The 21042-nt window shown below is 47.6% G+C and overlaps 1 protein-coding gene across 6 annotated transcripts in view; it reads left to right on the top strand.

The window, feature by feature from the left end:
* The window catches only part of CACNA1C (calcium voltage-gated channel subunit alpha1 C), a 780229-nt gene that overhangs the window by 752827 nt on the left and 6360 nt on the right, over positions 1-21042 (top strand). For all 6 annotated transcript variants that reach the window (XM_073621582.1, XM_073621580.1, XM_073621584.1 and 3 more), the window contains 2 exons: positions 3871-3977; positions 7151-7453. In XM_073621582.1, the coding sequence (XP_073477683.1) occupies positions 3871-3977; positions 7151-7453 (410 nt within the window). The remainder of the gene's footprint in view (positions 1-3870; positions 3978-7150; positions 7454-21042) is intronic.

The raw sequence follows: 21042 nt of genomic DNA, 5'->3' as shown, positions 1-21042 counted from the left end.
CTCACTACTTGAATTAATCTCTTCAGGGGATGACCATTCAAATAGATTGTCCATCGATCCATATTTCTGCAAGATCTGTGGTGATCCCCAATCTATAACCCGATCTTCGTTTACCCCATCCGGCTCACCCGAGGGATCCCCCTCCTGTAACTTAGCCTCCTTCCGGACGGGCAAATCAAAGGGCTCACTGTTAACTGGCTCCTCAGGGCTTTCCTTCAAAGACTGGGCAATAACTTCTACAGTCCCTGGGTCCCCAGCCAGATTACAGGCTTTCTCAGTAGATCCTACCTGATCTCCTGATGGCTCAGATTCAGCCGAACCAGACGGAAGCTCCTCCACTGCTACTGCAGGTGATACACAACCCTCTCCAGCCTTCCAAATCACCTGTTCTTGTGGCAAATAGAAAAATAAGGACAGATCCAGGCAACATTCAGCACCACATCCCATATATTCTAAAGAGAAGAAAGAGGGGGGGGGAAGAAAGGGGTTAAACAACCCCAGGACTTTTAAGGTGCTTACACATTAAGGTAGGTATATTAGAAAAACATGTATATCTTTATCCATAAAAATAATTTTTATTTGTTACATTTAAAACAGATGTAAGACGAAACTGTTTTCACTTAAAAACAGTGTTTAGATATCAAAGACGCCACATTTGTTGGTGGGCAAATAATCGAAAGAGTACCACTTGACTAAAAAGCCACTCTACATGTTTTGCTCAGTTCGGAGCTTCCTCAGGAGTTTTGGCAATAAAATAAAGTAAGGTACACTGTAGATAATAAAGAAAACAGGAATAAGATGTACTGTTATAGTTGATACAATTTACAAATAGTATATGTATAGATAAATGAATTCATACAGCTCAAGTTCATCCAAAATATTCATAAATCAAAACAATAATAATGATACAACAATATTGGTGATCTTACCAGGCTGCCGCACATAAAAGGGCAAAATTATGTTTATTGAACCAGGCCAATAATTGAGATCAGTGATAAGGAATATATTCAACTACGTCTCTCTCACGTCAAGAGTTCCCATCATTTTTGGCCACAGAGGGATGTAAAGTTTATATGTCCTTGGTACAAGGAAAAGAAAATATGAGATAAATGAAGGGTTCATAAATTTAAGAGGGCGACCATGCTAATCATTATGGTGGAAAATGAAGAGTACCTTTAATAGAATCAAAAAAATCTGTGCTAAAGGCACAAAAACCTCATAGACAATTTACAAAGCGATGTATTGATCAGCATCCACTAGGGGGCCCTGCTTTATCATCTGGGAGTCATATATATGAAGTTCCAGATGGTGAAGTTTAAAGATGATCCTAAGGAACATACGGCAGACAAAGTCCCGTTGAAACATTAACAGAATAATATTTGACCTCCTGTTGGACGGGTCCCAATCGCGTTAACTGGATACCACAATGTCCGCACTGAGCCCAGGCGGTGACTCCCACTGTAGGCCTCCAACATCCAGGACACAGCATACAGAGCCTTTCCACTCCATCAATCACTCCCAATGCCAGTCCTCCGGTCAGCTCCAACCGAACACCGGTGTCAATCAAAACCCGGTCCTGCAAATCAGATAGCCGCTGCATGGTAAGTGTACTCCCAACACCTTCCGCCATCTTCCTCCGCCTGTCTCGCTCTGGCGCGTGGCACGCTGAACATCAAGAAACTTTTCCTCTGGGACGTGCCTTCACCCCCCACTTGTTGGTTCAGCGCGCGAGGAACTGTAGCTGTACATTTTCAAAGTCCTCCCCAGCGACCCCTGGTAGTAGGTACCTTTGTACTGCAGGCTATCTTGGCAACAGTCACTGAAATGCAGGTTTTTGTTGCTATGGGAGATGGTTAGCGGCAAACGTGAAACAGATATCCCGGACAACGCCCCCACATGCAGCGCTTACCCCCGAAGGAGCGGCTAAATAAATGTTATATCCGTAATTCACGTCTACCACTCAACCCTCGCAGCCCATAGATTTAAAAGTCACAGTCCTTAATGCTTTTTCTTAATGTTTTATTCATCAACATGAGCTAGGATGGGAGAAGGACTTTCTTTGAGATGCTCTTCGGTTGATTTCCGATCTTTTCCTTGCTTCACTTGCAAAGACTCACAGCATTCAAAACTAGATGATTACTTTATCAGGGAAGATGGAAGTAAATTTCTGACATAGAATAAACGATAAGAGTCACTCTGAATGACCTCTCCCGCTTGACTGATTGGAATCCCGGGGCAGTGCTGAACCCAAAGTCACAGGCCACAACCACCTGTCTTGCTGACTTGCGTACCAACATCCCTCAGCCTCTGAACAGTACCTTTCCCTTGGGCTTTTCACTCACTTGATCAATAGCTGTGTGTCGCTCCTAAGCGATCGATCACCCAGTTTCCTTCTGCTTGACTCTACTTCTCCCACAATGATTCTTAGTTCCTCTTCTCCTTTGTGGCCGCTCCCCTCCCCGCAGGGGCAGCCAATGACATCAGGGACTACATGCTGTAAGATGTTGTCTGTTCCTCCATGAGGACCGATTCTTCACCCTTCTTGCAAGGATGAAGCTCTGTTGGCTCCCCGGAGGGGAAAAACCTCCACCTCCCCCTCCGGGAACCAGACTGGCTCTCTCGCTCCTCAGAGCAGGACTGGACTCGAACTCTCTCGGACACCACGTGACCCCCTTTTTATATGAGAGTCCCGGGCATTACCAAGCAAATCAATGCTTGGTCGAGACTATCACATAAACTACCTGCCACTCAAATGGGAATTGACAATAACTGGCCTGCTGTAATAGCATAAGCCTGTCTAAATTTACCTGACATAGAAAGCTAACAAAAAGGGTCACCTACCTAAAAGTATGTGCCCGCTACATATATATTTTTCTAATTTTACTTCACCAACTTAGACTATTGTGTTCTAAACCATCACATATAATTCAGATTAAAAAAACATTGAACGAAAAAGCTGTAATGTAACAAAATAGGTAAAAAGCCAAGGGGGTGAATACTTTTGCAAGGCACTGTACATATATACACACAGAAATACACCATACATATATACATATACACACACACCAGCACTTTTCACCCAAAAATCGGCCTAAAATAAACACACTACTGCCCCCATCTCCTGGCCTGCTGGGACTTGTAGTGCCCCAGCAGCTCACAGACACTTTAGGTGGTAATGAGGGAGAGGGGGGAACTGTGTCTGTGTATTGGTGGGCAGGTAATGAGTAGGCAGGGTAGCAGAGATTGGGGGAGAGGTTCAGAACATCCTTCCTACAGAAGCATTGTACTTCTCACACAGAAAATCGATCTAACAGCTTCAGAGACAAGAGGAGCCCTGCTAGAGGAAAAACACATCCTCCCTCTCCCTCCTGCTCAACAGGGTAAGCCTCTGACAAAAATACAATCAGTTCAGCTCAGCAAGCTTACCTTCCAGCTGGTTGCAGCCCTTCCCACACTGCAGGCTGTGTCCCCTCCTCCCTCTCCTCTCCTCCAGCTGTCGGCAATCTCCTGCTCTGAAATCAAATGAGCCTTGGTGAGGAAGGGGGAGTGTACACTGTGTTCCCATTGGCTGAGGAGGCAGTACAGAGGCAGGGCAGCTATAGCCTCGTTTTTTTTTACAGCAAAATGATGTCGGCAAGGGATATTTCAGGGACAGATGTAAAAAAACACAGATTTTTACAATCTGTCCCTGGTTTTACTGAGGCTGGCAACCCTGATGGGACCCTCTAGTGGCATGCGTCCCTCGGTCCATGCCCGAGTGCCTGAATGGTCAGTACGCCCCTGCGTGTAGTACACTTTCTACAACACAGATAGGGAACTGCCAACAGTAAAATAATGGTCAGTGTTGCTCATCTGTTACTTACTTTGCAGGCAGGAGGGCCTCATTCCATTTGGAATGCCTGAGGAGATACCGGAATCAAGGTGGGGACGCATCACCCAAAGCCGTATTACCGCAACTTCACCTGGTGCACCATCAGGTAGGTCCTCCTGGGCACAGCATTAACACAGTACCTCTGCTAATTAACATTTTCTCTTATGACAATGATACACTTGCTTTATGACTTTGATACCTGCCAACCATTTAAACCTCTAAAGGAGCACATCATTTTGCTTTAAAATTTGGATTAATCCAGCAAATACAGATATTTCAGTTTTTGGTAGATGCTGGACAGTAATGCCCTGTACACACGACCGGTTTTGCTGTCGGAATAAACTCGGAAGGTTTTTACGACGGAGTTCTGACGGAATTCCGCTCAAGCTGTCTTGCATACACACGGTCACACCAGATTCTGACCGTCCAGAACACGGTGACATACAAGACGTACAACGGGACTAAAAAACGGAAGTTCAATAGCCAGTAGCCAATAGCTTCCATTTCGTACTTGCTTCAGAGCATGCGTCGTTTTTGGTGCGTCGGAACAGCATACAGACAAGTGTTTTTTCCGATCTCTATCTAAGTCAGTCTGAATTTTCGACAGAAAAAGTCCGATGGGGCATACACACGGTCGGAATATACGAAGAAAAGCTCCCATCGGACTCTTTCTGTCGGAAATTCCGCTCGTGTGTACGCGGCATTAGACACCCTGATAGTCTCTTCAGACTCTTGGTGACTCTATTGCTAAGATCTCTGCATGTAGTTCCTGGGTCTGCATATCTGCTTTGCCCATTATAAGGGTCCCATTATCCCTGTGTTGAGTTCCCAGGCCTTAACACCCATTGTGCCCATTATGAGGGATTTCCACCGTGTTTGCACTGAGTTCCTGGCTCTACATTATGAGGGATTCTAACCATCCATGTGCTGAGTTTCTGGTTCTGCACACTTACTGTTTATATACTTACTATTATAAAGCGGCGTACACACGGGCGGACTTTTCGACCGGACCGGTCCATCGGACTGAATCCGGCGGACAATCCGTGTGGGGTGCATCGGACTTCCGACGGCCCGTTTCGGTCGGAAATCCGACGGACTTTAGATTTGAAACTTGCTTCAAATCTTCCCGCCAGAGCTCCGTCGGACTATCTATCGGAAAGCCCGTTCGTCTGTATGCTGGTCCGACGGACCAAATAAGCCACAAGGGCAGCTACAGCACCTGCCCGCGAGAATGTTTCCAGCGCGATCCTATCGCGCTGGTTCTTGGCGACAGGGTGCTACATCTCGCGCTCGCTGCAATAGGAAAAGCACATTTTCCTATTGCAGCGAGCGCGGGGGGGAGGCAACAATGTCCCTTAAGTCTGGTATTGATTTTAAGGGGAACCCCTTACGCCGAAAAAACGGCGTGGGGTCCCCCCAAAATCCATACCAGACCCCTATCCGAACATGCAGCCTGGCCGGTCAGGAAAGGGGGTGGGGACGAGCGAGCACCCCCCCTGAACCGTACCAGGTCGCATGCCCTCAACATGTGGGGGTGGGTGCTTTGGGGGAGGGGGCGCCCTACATCCCCCCCACCCCAAAGCACCTTGTCCCCATGTTGATGAGGACAAGGGACAAGCCTCTTCCCGACAACCCTGGCCGTTGGTTTCGGGGTCTGCGGGCGGGGGGCTTATCGGAATCCGGGAGCCCCCTTTATTAAGAGGGCCCCCTACCCATTCACCCTGGGAAAAAAAGCATCAATGAAAAAACACAGTACACAGGTTTTTAAAGTAATTTATTAGGCAGCTCCAGGGGTCTTCTTCCGACTTTGGGGGGTCTTCTTCCGACTTCTCCGCTCTCTCCGGCCTCTTCTCCCGATGTTCGGCCTCTTCGCCCGGTGTCCGGTTCTTCTGCCGGGCTCCTCCACTATCTTCTGCCACTCTTTTGCTAGCGGTGGCCCGGTCTTCTGCGATGTCTTCTTCCCTGTTCTCTTCTTCCGATGTTGACACGACGCCCTCTCCCGCTGTAATGCTGTGTGGACGGTGCATAATGACTTATATAGGCATGGTCACCGGGTGATGTCACTCTGTGACCCCGCCCCCTTGTGACGTCACAGTCCCAGGGGATGCTGGGACTGTGACGTCATAAGGGGCGGGGTAATCGGATGACATCACCCGGTGACCTCCGCCCTATGCCTATATAAGTCATTACGCACTGTCCACACAGCAATACAGCGGGAGAGAGCGCCGTGTCAACATCGGAAGAAGAGAAGAGGGAAGAAGACGAGAGAGCGGAGAAGTCGGAAGAAGACCCCCGAAGTTGGAAGAAGACCCCAGGAGCTGCCTAATAAATTACTTTAAAAACCTGTGTACTGTGTTTTTTTTATTGACGCTTTTTTCCCTAGGTGAATGGGTAGGGGTACGTATACCCCATACTCATTCCAATAGGGTGGGGGGCCGGGATCTTATTAAAGGGCGCTCCCTGATTCCGATAAGCCCCCCGCCCGCAGACCCCGACAACCAACGGCCAGGGTTGTCGGGAAGAGGCCCTTGTCCTCATCAACATGGGGACAAGGTGCTTTGGGTTGGGGCGGCCCCAGACCTAAGGGCCTGGTATACCCTGCGACGGGGCCCGCAAGGTGTCAATCTAGCCGATAAAAGCGGCAAGATTGACTTCCTTTTCTAGTCCCGTCATACCCGAGTCACGTTCAAAATGACGAAAGTCCGCCGTAACTCCGTCGAAAGCCTGTTGGGTAGACCGGCGGACCTAGTCTGCCGGAAAGTGCGGTCGTGTGTAGGCAAGTCCGTCCGTTCAGAAAGTCCGCCGGAAGTCTGTCGGGAAGACCATCGGACCTAGTCTGCCGGAAAGTCCGGTCGTGTGTACTCTGCATCAGGGTTTTACCACCATGCCTGCACTGAGTTTCCAGGTCTGCACACCAGCTCCGCCCTCTATGAGGGGCTCCCACCACCCCGTGCTTAGTTCTCGGCTCTACACACCTTCTGTGCCCATTATAAGTCTCCTGACTCCAGGACTATATGTGATGGGCTTCATAAGAAAAACATCCCCCCCCCACATCAGTTATAAATACTTGTTACTTTTTTTGCATTCATTTAGAGGTACCACAAAATCAGATTTACATTTTTTATTTGCCAAATGATAGTGCTACTTGCTTAAGTAACTGTATAGCCAGACAGCTCTGGCTCTAGCTGTCAAAAAATTTGTGCTATATCTTTTGTAATTTAGGCTTCTTTAATATCACTCAAAATAACCTACTCTGTCTCTTTTCTGTATTGTGTGCAGGCATTAGCGGTGGCCGGCCTCAGTCCTCTGCTACGGAGGAGTCACTCACCGACTGCGTTTTCCCGCCTTTGTTCCACTCCACCCGCCACACCCTGCTCACGAGGGTGGGCACAGCAGACAGTGCCAGCAGTGAGGCTACATGGAGACCCGGGGTCCAAAGAAAACTTACACAGCAGCTTCCCCTCTGTGCACTGCAGTGACTGCAGTCTCGGACGGGACCGTCCCGCCTCCCTTACAGTCCCATGCCATGTGCGGGAGCAGACACGGCAGCACCACGGCAGCGCCAGTAGTTTAGTAGAAGCGGTAAGGAGAAAACAAAAAACACTGTGTTGGGTTTTAATTGCTGGCCATGTCCCCTTTGGGGACTTTTATTTTCAATTCCTGTCCTGGTGAGGGGATGCTGGGGACAGGGACAGTATAAAAACAAATTTTCCAGTACAGAGGGAAAAGATTTAACTTCTGTAAGGATTTACTTACTTTCTGTGCCTTCTTGTCCTCTGCCCATTATTTCTATGACATGACATTTCCCTGAACCTTGATTCAGTCTTCTACAGTTGAACTCCTTTCTTGTACTGAAATCGTGTACTATAATTTCACTGCACATTGGGAGTTTCTCCCAAAGTGCACTAGAAGCTGCAGATAGAGCCCACCTAATTTACAGACTGGAGGATGGACATAGTTGCCAACATTGCAAAAAAAATATGTGGGACACTTTTTTTGGCTGTAGGCGGATCTGTACAATAATTAGGGGCGGGGCATTCGTTTGTAGACGTGGCTTAGCAGAAAAATTATATGTGCGGCGCGCTCCGCACGTCGCGGTGAAAAATGGGTGTGGCTTATGTGAAGAGTGGGCGTGGCTCAAGAGGGTGTGGTTAGAGTCTGAGATGAATGAGGGATGGAGAGGGAAAGGGGGAGAGGGAAAGGGGGAGAGGGGAATGACGGGACAGCTGCCCCAGATCCTACACAATAGAAATATGTGTATTCTAGAAAGTTTAACAATCAGCAGATAAAGATACTCCAAACGCCTGGTGTTAACGCTTCAATCATCCCGGCACCATGGTTGTTATGGTGTCAGGTTGATTGAAGCGCATTATTTCTATTATTACATTGTAATATAAAATTAAATCATTCAACTCACCATAATGCCGAATCAGTGGGATCCCTGAGCGTGTCACTAGCCACGTCGCCTGCCACCAGCAGAGTCTGTCCTTGCATCAGGTGCCACCAGCAGAGTCCGTCCTTGCATCAGGTGCCCCCGGCAGAGTCTGTCCTTGCATCAGGTGCCCCCGGCAGAGTCTGTCCTTGCATCAGGTGCCCCCGGCAGAGTCTGTCCTTGCATCAGGTGCCCCCGGCAGAGTCTGTCCTTGCATCAGGTGCCACCGGCAGAGTCTGTCCTTGCATCAGGTGCCCCCGCCAGAGTCTGTATAGACCCCCTCAGTGCAGACCCCTCCATCAGTGCAGACCCCCTCCATCAGTGCAGACCCCCCCTCTATTAGTGCAGACCCCCCTCAGTGCAGCCCCCCCTCTATTAGTGCAGCCCCCCCTCAGTGCAGCCCCCCTCTATTAGTGCAGACCCCCCCCTCAGTGCAGCCCCCCTCTATTAGTGCAGACCCCCCCTCAGTGCAGCCCCCCCCTCTATTAGTGCAGCTCCCCTCTATTAGTGCACCCCCCTTAGTGCAGCCCCCCCTCTATTAGTACAGACCCCCCTCAGTGCAGCCTCCCCTCTATTAGTGCAGACTCCCCTCAGTGCAGCCCCCACTCAATTAGTGCAGACCCCCCCTCAGTGCAGCCCCCCCTCTATTAGTGCAGCCCCCCCCCCTCAATGCAGCCCCTGCTCAGTGCAGGAGCGGCCGGTGTTCTGCCGAGAAAGTTTCCCTCGGCAATGAAGGACCCCCTGTACTGCCCAGGCACAGCGCTTGCGCAGTACGGGGCTGGGGAACTTTCGGCAAAAGAAGACACGGCGCTGGCGCCGTGTCTTCTGCTTGCTTCAGTGGAGAGGGGAGGGGCCGTGCAGCTAAAGAAGCCACTTCATTGGCTGCACGGATCGAGCCCCCTTCCTCTCTCCACTCAACACTAGGGGGAAGATAGAGCGGCGCCATTTTGCTGGAGACCCGCTGCTCCAAAAACAAAAAAACAACATTCCCGATTTTCCTTATGGAAAATCCCGATTCGGGACAGCCTCCAATCGGGACGAGGGTCCCAAAATCGGGATTGTCCCTGGAAAATCAGGACTGTTGGCAACTATGGATGGAGGATGTCCCGCATCATCACCAGCTCTTTCCTTCCCAGCCTGACTTTCAGATCTTGCAATCATGGAGGCTCAGCATTACACACAGGCCTTAGCTAGGGCCGTTTGCATGCTAAAGTAGCCTGCCTAGGAACACCTACTCCTCCAGACTGACACCCACCCATAGAGATATTTTGATAGTTGCATAACTCTTCCCAAGAGCCAGAACACTGCTTTCATTCGGGTTGAGGAATCATGATTGGAGTACTGAAGTAGGGTGCTGTGATGTTTTCAGGAAGCTATATACAGCACAATGTCTGCCCTTCCCACCAGCCATGACCTGCGTGTATTGCATAGAGAAGCATAAAGGCCCAGTGATGGCATTTCCAGGTCTAAAATAAGATATTTAATTATCTTATGAAGATGGGAAGATTGTATTTGAACATTTTATTAGCATGTTGATGAGGTGAGAAAGGAGGAACCAGAAAACGCATATATAGATTAAACTTCAGCTTTAATAAGACAACCTAAAAAAAAAAAAAAAGTGGGAATAAAGCAGGAAGCTTTAAAAAAATCCTGATTGCTTTGTGTACTGGACTTATTATCCAAAAAAACTCAAATATCAACATCATTCAAAAAAACCTTACAAAAATGCATAAGAAAAAGGACAAAAAAAGTAAAACAAATCACATTTTTTATTAAGATTATGTGTGGTCACAAAAATAAAACACCTAACACCTAAACACCTAAATTAATAAAAAAATAAAAGATATTTGGCCTTTTATGTGGGTTTTTATCCCACTACTTTTTTTTTGTAGAAAATAGAAAAAAATAAATTCCAATTCCTAAATGCAACTTTAAAAAGGCGAGAGACAAAATGGGTGGAATTTTTTTAAGAGGAGGCCCACCCACCCCTGCAAAAATTAAAAGCCAGCAGCTACACATACTGCATCTGCTGACTTTTAATAATAGTACACTTACCTTTCCTGGGGACCAGCAATGTCGGCACCGCAGCTGGTGTTTCCATCAGCTGTCGGGTGCTGCCACCGCCATTGCGGGTAAGGGAACCCGGCAGTGTAGCATTACGGCTTCAGGCTGGGTCCCTACTGCATATGTGCAAGGCACCGTGGCGCTATCCTACTGGCCCGGTGGCAGAGGGAGGAGGAGGGAGCCGAGCTGCTGACGTAATGCGCCGCAGCCCGGAAGTGACAATGTAGATATTTGCCAGCACACCAAAGATCAGCACAAGGTGGCGTCCAAACGGTTTAGTTTATTGCATGATCACAACACAAAAAGGTGCAACGTTTCAGAGTCACGCAGGACCCCTTTGTCAGGCATGTCAAAGAGAGACCTCTGCCGGGTTAGCCCCCCTATATCAAAATTTTTGAAAAAATCTTATGCAGTTTGTTAGATCTTTGTTAGATCAACCGTTGTTTGCGTTAGATCTCACACAGAAGAAGCAATATTAACAGTTATTTGCTGGGGGGGCTAACCCGTCATCAGCCCCCCCTTATCAAAAAATTGACCAAACAGTTAGCTATTTTGGAAGCAATTTGTTAGATCCGGTAAGATCAAGTGGTTTTAACGTTAGATCTCACATAATTAGAGACTTACCCCCCTTATCAAATTTTCTGGCCAAAAATCATTCAGGCTAATAGATATTCGTTAGATCCGGTAAGATCAAGTGTTTTTAACGTTAGATCTCACATCATTTCAGAGATATTCCACATCAAAATAGAGATATTAGGTGGTACATATGGACGGTCTGCTCCCCCTTATCAAATTTTCTGGCCAAAAATCATTCAGGCTAATAGATATTCGTTAGATCCGGAAAGATCAAGTGGTTTTAACGTTAGATCTCACATCATTTCAGAGATATTCCACATCAAAATAGAGATATTAGGTGGTACATATGGACGGTCTGGCCCCCCCTTATCAAATTTTCTGGCCAAAAATCATTCAGGCCAATAGATATTCGTTAGATCCGATAAGATCAAGTGGTTTTAACGTTAGATCTTACATCATTTCAGAGATATTCCACATCAAAATAGAGATATTAGGTGGTACATATGGATGGGTTAGCCCCCCCTTATCAGATTTTCGGGCCAAAAATCATTCAGGCTAATAGATTTTCATTAGATCCGGTAAGATCAAGTGGTTTTAACGTTAGATCTCACATCATTTCAGAGATATTCCACATCAAAATAGAGATATTAGGTGGTACATATGGACGGGTTAGCCCCCCTTATCAAATTTTCTGGTCAAAAATCATGCAGGCTATTAGATATTCGTTAGATCCGGTAAGATCAAGTGTTTTTAACGTTAGATCTCACATAATTAGAGACATATTAAGTGATTAATGAGGGGGGTTGGCCCCCTCTTATCAAATTTTCTGGCCAAAAAATCACCCCAGCTAATTGATATTCATTAGATCCGGTAAGATCAAGTGATTTTAATGTTTGATTATCCATAATTACAGGGATATTATGGATATTTGGTAGCGATGCACGCATATCCATACTAGTGTCTATATTGGAAGCGGTGATGAGCATTTTCATGTGTACCAGTGAGGGGTGCCATTGAGCATACCGAGGTATGCTGAAATTATGTGGGACATTAATCAACAGGTGTGTCCAAACCCAGTGAAGCCTGAAGCACAGTGCCAGAAGCCAGAGGGAAACTTCGGAGGGCTCTGGTGAAGGAGCCAACCAGGTGCCCATCTACGGTAGCTGGCTCAAAACCAATGACATGAAGAGACAGCAGCGAAAGTCCAAACCCTTGCAGAGGGCCCCCCGTTGTTGCCTCCAAGCAACCCAGTGTCCTGTTTCTTTTGACAAATGCTGCCTGGTGTCGGAGAGTCAATGCACACCAGACTCCCGGAACTTAGCGCAGACTTAAGCCCAATCAGAACCTCGCAGAGAGGAGCGCGGATACAAACCACCACTTCCTCCATGCTCCCTGACAAGCTGGTGGGACCTTCTCCTGTTGTTCCCATCCAAGTAAAGGGAGTCTAAACCAAGGCCCTTCTGGATACTGGAGCTTAAGTGACCCTTCTCTACAGAGACTTCTATGACAGGCACCTCAAGCACCTGCCTTTGCAGAAGTTGGAAGAGTTGCAGATATGGGGCATTGTGACTCAGAACTTCCCCTAGGATGGCTATCTACCAGTCAAGCTGGCCTTCCATCCCTCCATGGCTGGGAAAGCCGAGACTTTTGAAACTCAGGCAGTGGTCTGTCCTCGCCCACCAGGGGCCAGTAAGAGTTCTCTCATCATAGGGACCAATACTGATCTTGTCAGAACGCTGTTGACACCTCTTGTTCTGGAGCCGGGCACTTCAACTACAAGTTTGCACCCCATGCTGAGACAGGCCTACCAGCACCTGGTACAAAAAGAGAAGGGAAAGATCTGGCGCTTGGACAAGTGTGAGAAGGTGTTACAGCCTGGTAAAGTGGCCTATTTACGAGCATCTGTCAAGCTAAATTGGAAGCAAGCAGGGCCTTTCATTGTCCTTCAATCAGACGGACAGAGAAAAGACATGGGAGTGGAGATAATTCCCGAGGTGGTTTCAAAGAAGTCACAGGAAGATCTTGGTTAGTGTCCGCAACATAACAGCCTCGCCAGTGAAGATGCCTGCTCAGATGTTGCTGGGACAAGTGAATCTGGCCACCCCAGTCCCGACCATCTGATTTGGTGGGGGGAGCAAAGGATGGGATCTCTGTGGAGGAGCTCTTTCCGAAAAATACTCCCCTTTTGCCTGAATGAAAGAAAGGGCCAAGATGGCAGGCTGCATTCTCCAAGAGGGAATTTGATGTGGGGTGTACAAAAAGTGCCCAATACCAGATCCATCTCTTCGAGTGCATAAGCCATTCAGGGAAAGCGTTTGATGGATTACTTTAGGGGACTTGGAGGATCTGCATGAACAACCGGCAGAGTTGAAGAGGGCAGGTATCATCCGAGAGTCCCAGAGTCTATACGCTTCCCCAATAGTGGTGGTACGGAAGAAGAATGGGTCACTGAGGCTGGGTATTGACTACCGGACGCTGAACTGAAGGACCATTCCCGACCAATATACCACCCCAAGGATGTAAGATGACTTGCAGAGCCTGTCAGGAGCGAAGTGGTTCAGCATGCTGGATTTGAAGAGTGGGTATTACCAAATCCCCATGCACCCTGAGGATCGGGAGAAGACCATTTTCATTACCCCGCAGGGGATGTTTGGATTTGACTGTATGCATCAAGGCCTGTCTGGTGCCCCAGCCACCTTCCAAAGGCTGATGGAGAAGACTGTGGGTGACATGAAACTGATCGAGGTGTTGGTATACTTAGACGACATCATCGTTTTCAGCAAGACCCTGGAAGAGCACGTAGAGTTTCTGCAGAAGGTCCTTAAGAGACTCCATGGTGAGGGGGTTGAAGCTGTCTCTGGAAAAGTGCCAGTTTTATCAACCCTCGGTCAACTACCTTGGTCACATTGTGTCTGCTGATGAAGTAGCCACTGACCTCCTGGCCGAGGCCTACCAACGTGACTGAGCTTAGGTCATTTCTTGGATTCTGCTCTTATTACAGAAGATTTGTCAAGGGATTCGCTAAGACGCTGACCCTGATCTGGCGAAGCCTGTCAGACCAGCTGGAGGGCCCAGAAAACCCAGAGAGTTAATTCAGGAACAATTGACTCTGAAGTGAAGCCTAACAACCGCTCCAGTTGTGGCCTATGAAGATCCAACCAAGCCATATGAGCTACACTTTGACGCCAGTCGAGATGGGTTAGGTGGGGTGCTATATCAAGAGCATGACTGCCATCTACGGCCTGTTGCCTACGTGAGTCGGAACTTGGCCCCCGCCGAGAAGAACTATTCCATACACAAACTTGAGTTCCTGGCCTTGAAGTGGGTGGATAAGCTGAGGAATTAACTGTATGGAGCGGAGTTCGTGATCAAGACCGACAACAATGCTCTCACCTACATCCTCACTTCCACCAAGTTGGACGCCACGGGTCACAGATGGTTGGCTGCTCTATCAGGGTTTATTTTCAGCCTGAAGTATCGACTGGGGTCAGGAAACAAGACGCTGATGCCCCATTGTTCCAGAGACCCTCCAGAAGAATAGGCCCAACTGACACCTGAAGGGTACGAGCCTTATGTCAAGGAGCAGAACATCAACCTGGAGTAGGATCCAGGACCGAAGAGGTTGTAGTGTCAGCCGTTGGTGTCCCCAGATGTTATTGCAATGTCGCCCAAGTCGGGGATGAAGGTCTGCCCAAGCTGTCAAAGACCTGTGGAGGGACCAGTTGGAGGACCCTCCCTGTAGCTTGGCATTGAAGGCCTTGGAGAGCCAATTCCCTGACTTGCTCCTCACTGACTCCATGAAGGAAACCCATCTGCTGCACCGAGAGTGGGATCGGTTTCAGGTGCACAGAGGGTTGGTCTACCGAAGGGGCCCCTCTGACGATTCTGAAGAAAAATGGCAGCTATTCCTACCTTAAAAACATACGGAGACGGTATTAACTGCCCTACTGTCAGGAACCATGAATCAGACTGAGACAGAAGTATAGTTAAATCACACTTGTTTAATAATAATAATAATAATAATAATAAGGTAAACAGAGTAAGCGTAGTCAAAACAAGCCAGAGTTCAGTAACCAGATCGGGTAGTCAGCCAAGCAAATGTCAGAGAGCCAGAGATAAACGTAGTAGTACAGCAAGCAGGATCAGGAGCCAGAAGGAACGTCAGCCTAGCAAGTCTTCAACAGGAACGCAGGAGAAAGACTCTGTGATGTTGACAAAGGTGAAGGCAGAGATCAAGTGAGCTGGACGACTTGCTGGGTAACTGTGGAGAGAAATGGGAACTGGCAATTAGCTGACAGCTGAGCGGCCAGCTCAGAGAAAGAAGGGCTGAGCCCAGCCTTGACACCTATATGACAACCATGGCCACCTAGGGACCAAAAGGACTTTTCTCCTGGTGGGGGACCGGTTCTACTGGCCCTGCATGCAGGCTGAAGTTGAGGACTATTGCCACTACTGCATCAGATGTATCCACAGATGTATCCAAAGGAAGACTTTGCCTCAGGAGCTGCCCCAATGGACCATCTTCAGAGTCAAGGACCCATGGAGCTGGTGTGCATTGACATTCTGTGCTTGGAGCCTGATCTGAGCGGGCAGGGAAATATCCTGGTAGTGACTGACCATTTCACTCGGTATGCCCAGGCGTTTTCCACGAGGGACCAACAAGCATCCATGGCCAATCCGTGGCCAAGATCTTCGCTGAGAAATTCTTTGTGCACTATGGTCTGTCCCAACGCATCCACTCTGATAAAGGGAGAGATTTCAAGAGTAGTCTCATCAAGAGACTTTCAGACCTGTTGGGCATCAGGAAGTCTAAAACCACCCCTTATCATCCTCAAGGGGATCCTCAACCAGAGAGATTCAACTGAACCCTCCTGGATATACTTGGAACTCTAAGTTCAGAACAAAAGCAGCACTGGAGCAAGCATATAGTGGCTATTGTGCATGCTTATAACAGCACCGCCAATTATGCCACAGGTTACTCTCCCTATAGTTTGATGTTCGGACCGTAGGCCTGGCTGCCAGTAGACTTGGCCTTCGGCACATCCCTCGACCATACCTTAGCAACTTTCCACAGAGGGTATGTGGATCGCCTGCAGAGACGTCTGAAAACCACCTTTGATAAGGCTCAAGCTGCCTCATATGCCTGAGGACAGAGAAACAAAACAAATTTTGACCTTAGGGTACGAGTGCAGGACCTACAGCCGAATGACAAGGTACTGCTGAGAAACCTGGGTGTCCCTGGAAAGCACAAGTTGGCTAACCTATGTCGTTTGCAAGCATCTGCCCAGACACCCAGTATATCAAATCCGGCCAGAGGGATTCACAGGCCTGCTGAAGACTTAGCATCACAATCATCTGTTGCCTCTGTCAGAAGCAGTTCATGTGCCACCACAGCCAGATTTACAGTCCACACCCACGGCCTCTGAAAGATCCCAGCCAGTGACTAGATCTCACTCTGTACCCCTTGCTTAAGATGAAAACAGTGAGGATGAAGAGAAAGATTGTCTGTGGCCATCTCAAATGCCAGGGCCTGCCACTCACCCCCTTTCTTCTCCGCCCAAGGTGACTGAGGTGACTCTCAGGCCAGAGGCTCCTGAGTTTGTACCTCAAAGTCCACCTTTTGAAGAGTTGGAAGACCCTTAATCTTCCCTGCTGACAAGAGACCCCTAAGACTTTCCATCCTTCATTGAGGAAGCTGAAGCTGATATGCAGGAAGAAGAAGAGACCAGTGTGCCTGTAACCCCAGAACCTTAGAACAGCGAGAGCGAAAGGTTATTCACCCGCCCAAAAGACTAACATATGATACTTTGGGTGAAAGCTCTGAGGAGGTCGTTCTCATTGCAAAAAGGACTCTTGAAGAAACTGACCCTTCCACCGCAGATTTGGTGGTGGACAATCCCAACTCACTGTCAGGGCTGGGCTCAGCCCTTCCTTCTCTGTGCTGGCCACTTAGCTGTCGGATAATTGCCAGCTCCTATCTCTCCACAGTTACTCAGCTGTTGATGATATCCTGCTCGTCAGTCCTGCCTACTTAAGTCGTCCAGTCCAGAGGATCTCTGCCTTCGCCTTGATCAACATCACAGAAACAATCTCCTGTGATCCTGTTCAAGACTTGCTTTGCTGACATCCCTTCTGGCTCCAGATCCTGCTTGCTGTTCCACTACATTGATCCCTGACTTCTGGCTTGGCTGACTATCCGTTCCGGTTATTGAACTTTGGCTATGTTTTGACTACGTTTGTTCTTTTTACTTTTATTATTAAACAAGTGTGATTTAACTGTACTTCTGTCTCGACCTGATTTCTTGGTTTTTGACACTCAGCCCCTGGCACATCTAGCTGGGCCATTCCAGTTAACCTCCCCTCCTATGCTAATTGGTGGGATGTTCCTCTGCCAGGGTTTTATGCGGATGTAAATTGTATGGTTTCCTGTGCACACTAACCTGTTTTTTTTTCCATGTGTATATCAAAAGCATGTAATAGGTCATAGACTCTTTACCTCCTTTGGCGGACCAAAGGTTCTTTGGTGGGGGGAGTGTGTAGCGGGGGCTACTCTATCACCCATGGTCCCGCACCTCCCGCCATTCCTGCCAGCGACCGCCGGACTGAATAGACACTGACACAGGCACTCACTGAGGGAGAGCACGCCTGTCAGTCCCTGTGGGGGATTTCTCCCCCTCCCTCACCTCTTCCTGTGTCCCTATTGGCAGGGAGAGGGAGCCAATCAAACAGCAGCAGAGGACCACGGCCCACAATATAGCCCTATTGATTCTACAGGGGGTGGAACTACCAAGCCCAGCCTGCTTTTGCAAGAAGGGGGGGGCTGGCTAAAGACTTAAGCTTGTTGGTCTGAAAAGAGATCACCATGAGGCGAGGTGAACGAAGGTGTGAGGAGAGACTACAGGCACCCGCTGAAGAACCATGCAAAGAAGGTTCCAGAGATCATCCAGAGACGGTTGAAGATGGATGTACCTTCTGTACCACCTAATATCTCTATTTTTTATGGAATAGCTCTGAAATTATGTGAGAGATGTGTAAAGTTAAAACCACTTGATCTTACCGGATCTAACGAATATCTATAAGTCTGAATGATTTTTGGTCAGAAAATGGCATGTGGGGGGGCCAACCCATCCTTATGTACCACCTAATATCACCTAATATCTCTATTATTATGTAGAATATCTCTGAAATTATGTGAGATCTAACATTAAAACCACTTGATCTTACTGGATCTAATGAATATCTATGAGCCTGAATGATTTTTGGCCAGAAAATCTGATAAGGGGGGGCCAGCCCGTCCATATGTACCACCTAATATCTCTATTTTGATGTGGAATATCTCTGAAATGATGTGAGATCTAACATTAAAACCACTTGATCTTACCGGATCTAATGAATATCTATTAGCCTGAATGATTTTTGGCCCGAAAATTTGATAAGGGGGGGCCAGCCCGTCCATATGTACCACCTAATATCTCTATTTTGATGTGGAATATCTCTGAAATGATGTGAGATCTAACGTTAAAACCACTTGATCTTACCGGATCTAACGAATATCTATTAGCCTGAATGATTTTTGGCCCGAAAATTTGATAAGGGGGGGCCAGCCCCCCCCTCATTAATCACTTAATAAGTCTCTAATTATGTGAGATCTAACGTTAAAACCACTTGATCTTACCGGATCTAACGAATATCTATTAGCCTGAATGATTTTTGGCACGAAAATTTGATAAGGGTGGGCCAGCCCGTCCATATGTACCACCTAATATCTCTATTTTGATGTGGAATGTCTCTGAAATGATGTGAGATCTAACGTTAAAACCACTTGATCTTACCGGATCTAACGAATATCTATTAGCCTGAATGATTTTTGGCCCGAAAATTTGATAAGGGGGGGCCAGCCCCCCCCTCATTAATCACTTAATAAGTCTCTAATTATGTGAGATCTAACGTTAAAACCACTTGATCTTACCGGATCTAATGAATATCTATTAGCCTGAATGATTTTTGGCCCGAAAATTTGATAAGGGTGGGCCAGCCCGTCCATATGTACCACCTAATATCTCTATTTTGATGTGGAATATCTCTGAAATGATGTGAGATCTAATGTTAAAAACACTTGATCTTACCAGATCTAACGAATATCTATTAGCCTGAATGATTTTTGGCCCGAAAATTTGATAAGGGGGGGCCAGCCCCCCCTCATTAATCACTTAATAAGTCTCTAATTATGTGAGATCTAACGTTAAAAACACTTGATCTTTACGGATCTAACAAATTGCTTCCAAAATAGCTAACTGTTTGGTCAATTTTTTGATAAGGGGGGGCTGATGACGGGTTAGCCCCCCCAGCAAATAACTGTTAATATCGCTTCTTCTCTGTGAGATCTAAAGCAAACAACGGTTGATCTAACAAACTGCATAAGATTTTTTCAAAAATTTTGATATGGGGGGGCTAACCCGGCAGAGGTCAAAGAGAGATATCCGCTCCCCCCCGAAAGGTGCCAATTATGGCACTGGAGGGCGGGAGGAGACAAAGGAGCTGAAGTTCCACTATTGGGTGGAACTCCACTTTAAGCTCAGGGGAAAAAAAATAATTCCTATGTAGTAGGGCTGTACCCACACTGCATATGTTAACCTCTTAACGCTGGCGCCTCCCAGCCCTTTAAGAGGTTTGTGACGCCAGGAGGTGGGGCACATCTTAAGATCACGTGACCACCGTGATTGGCTGTCACGTGGTTCGAAAACTCCTGATCGCAACTCCCGATTGGGAGCTTTTGATTAGTCGATGGTAACTGCGCTGGGACGCACACTTTGCAGCATAAATGCATGGCCACCAATTACTGCAAATATGCAGCCCCTTGACACTAAGGACCAGGAGCCGAGAGCCCGCATTTTTGTCTACGGCTGGTGCCGAGGGGTAACTGCTTGTTTTGTCGAGGAGCACACCGAAAGGCTATACTCACCTGATCCTTGAATCCTCTGGAAAACAGCCCTCTCCCACATCCAGCGGTTGGCTGTTCCTGCTGTTCCCATGTCCAGAGCTGGTTTATGGGTGTGATGATGTCAGGAACAGTCCACCACACAAGACCACTAGTCCATGGGGGAGCAAGAGCAGCAGGGACCAGTCTTGCACATGGAGGATCGGCGGATTAGATAAGTATATCGCCGCTCTTCCTACCCCTACACAAAAACGAGTGGTTAACCCATGCAGTCAAAAACAGAAATTAAAGAAGAACTATAGGCAAAATCTTTTATTCATTTTGGATAGAGTAAGGGAGGGTTATGACCCCTGCAAAGTTTATTTTTGCCATCTTTGATCAATTGCAGAGATTTACCTTCACTTCCTGTCCCAAAGCTAAACAGGAAGTGAGTGGAAAACCCTGCAAACAAAAGTGGAAGCTTATTTGCCTCCTACCCCCTTCTGGTGCCACATTTGCCACCTTTCGGAAGGGGGGAGCGGGTATCTGTTTTTGACAGGTAACCGTCCCCACTTCCTAGAGAGATCTCACCACAGCGAGATCACTCTGAAAATCCGGCCCCCCTCCTCCTTCCCCTGCTGCCGGGTCACTCAGAAAGTGCAGTGTGCTTCGCGCATGTGCAGTAAGCCAAAAGGCTTCACTGTAGGTTTCCCTTACCACAAATGGCAGTGGCAGCACCTGAGAGGCGATGGAAACATCAGCTGGGGTGCTGACATTGCTGGATTCCAGGAACAAGTGCCCTAATATGAAAAGTCAGCAGCTACAGTATGTGTAGCTGCTAAATTTTAACTTTTTGCTGGGGGGGCGGAACTCCACTTTAAAGGATTCTCTTGGAACCTCCAGGTCTCCAGAATTAGTGTCCCCATTAAAAGTTTCCCCTTACTTTTCTGGGGACAATGATAATGGTAAACAGGACAAGATGAATCTCCCTAATGGGGGCACTGAAAACAGTAAAAAATTACAAGCATTGTAATCCCTGTCCCCTCTATCCAAAAGTTTGCCTTTAGTTATACATTAAAACCCAAGAGAAGTTCTAACCTTGCCCCACTATATCAAAAACTTAAAAAAAGTTTTGGCTGCAGTTGATATTGAAGTGTAGTAGAATTTGATGGTCATTAATAT

This window comes from Aquarana catesbeiana, linkage group LG03 (assembly GCF_042186555.1).
Source record: "Aquarana catesbeiana isolate 2022-GZ linkage group LG03, ASM4218655v1, whole genome shotgun sequence".
In the NCBI taxonomy this organism is placed as follows: Eukaryota; Metazoa; Chordata; class Amphibia; order Anura; family Ranidae; genus Aquarana; species Aquarana catesbeiana.
The sequence above is the reverse complement of the archived record's forward strand: the minus strand, read 5'-3'. Positions and strand labels throughout refer to the sequence as shown.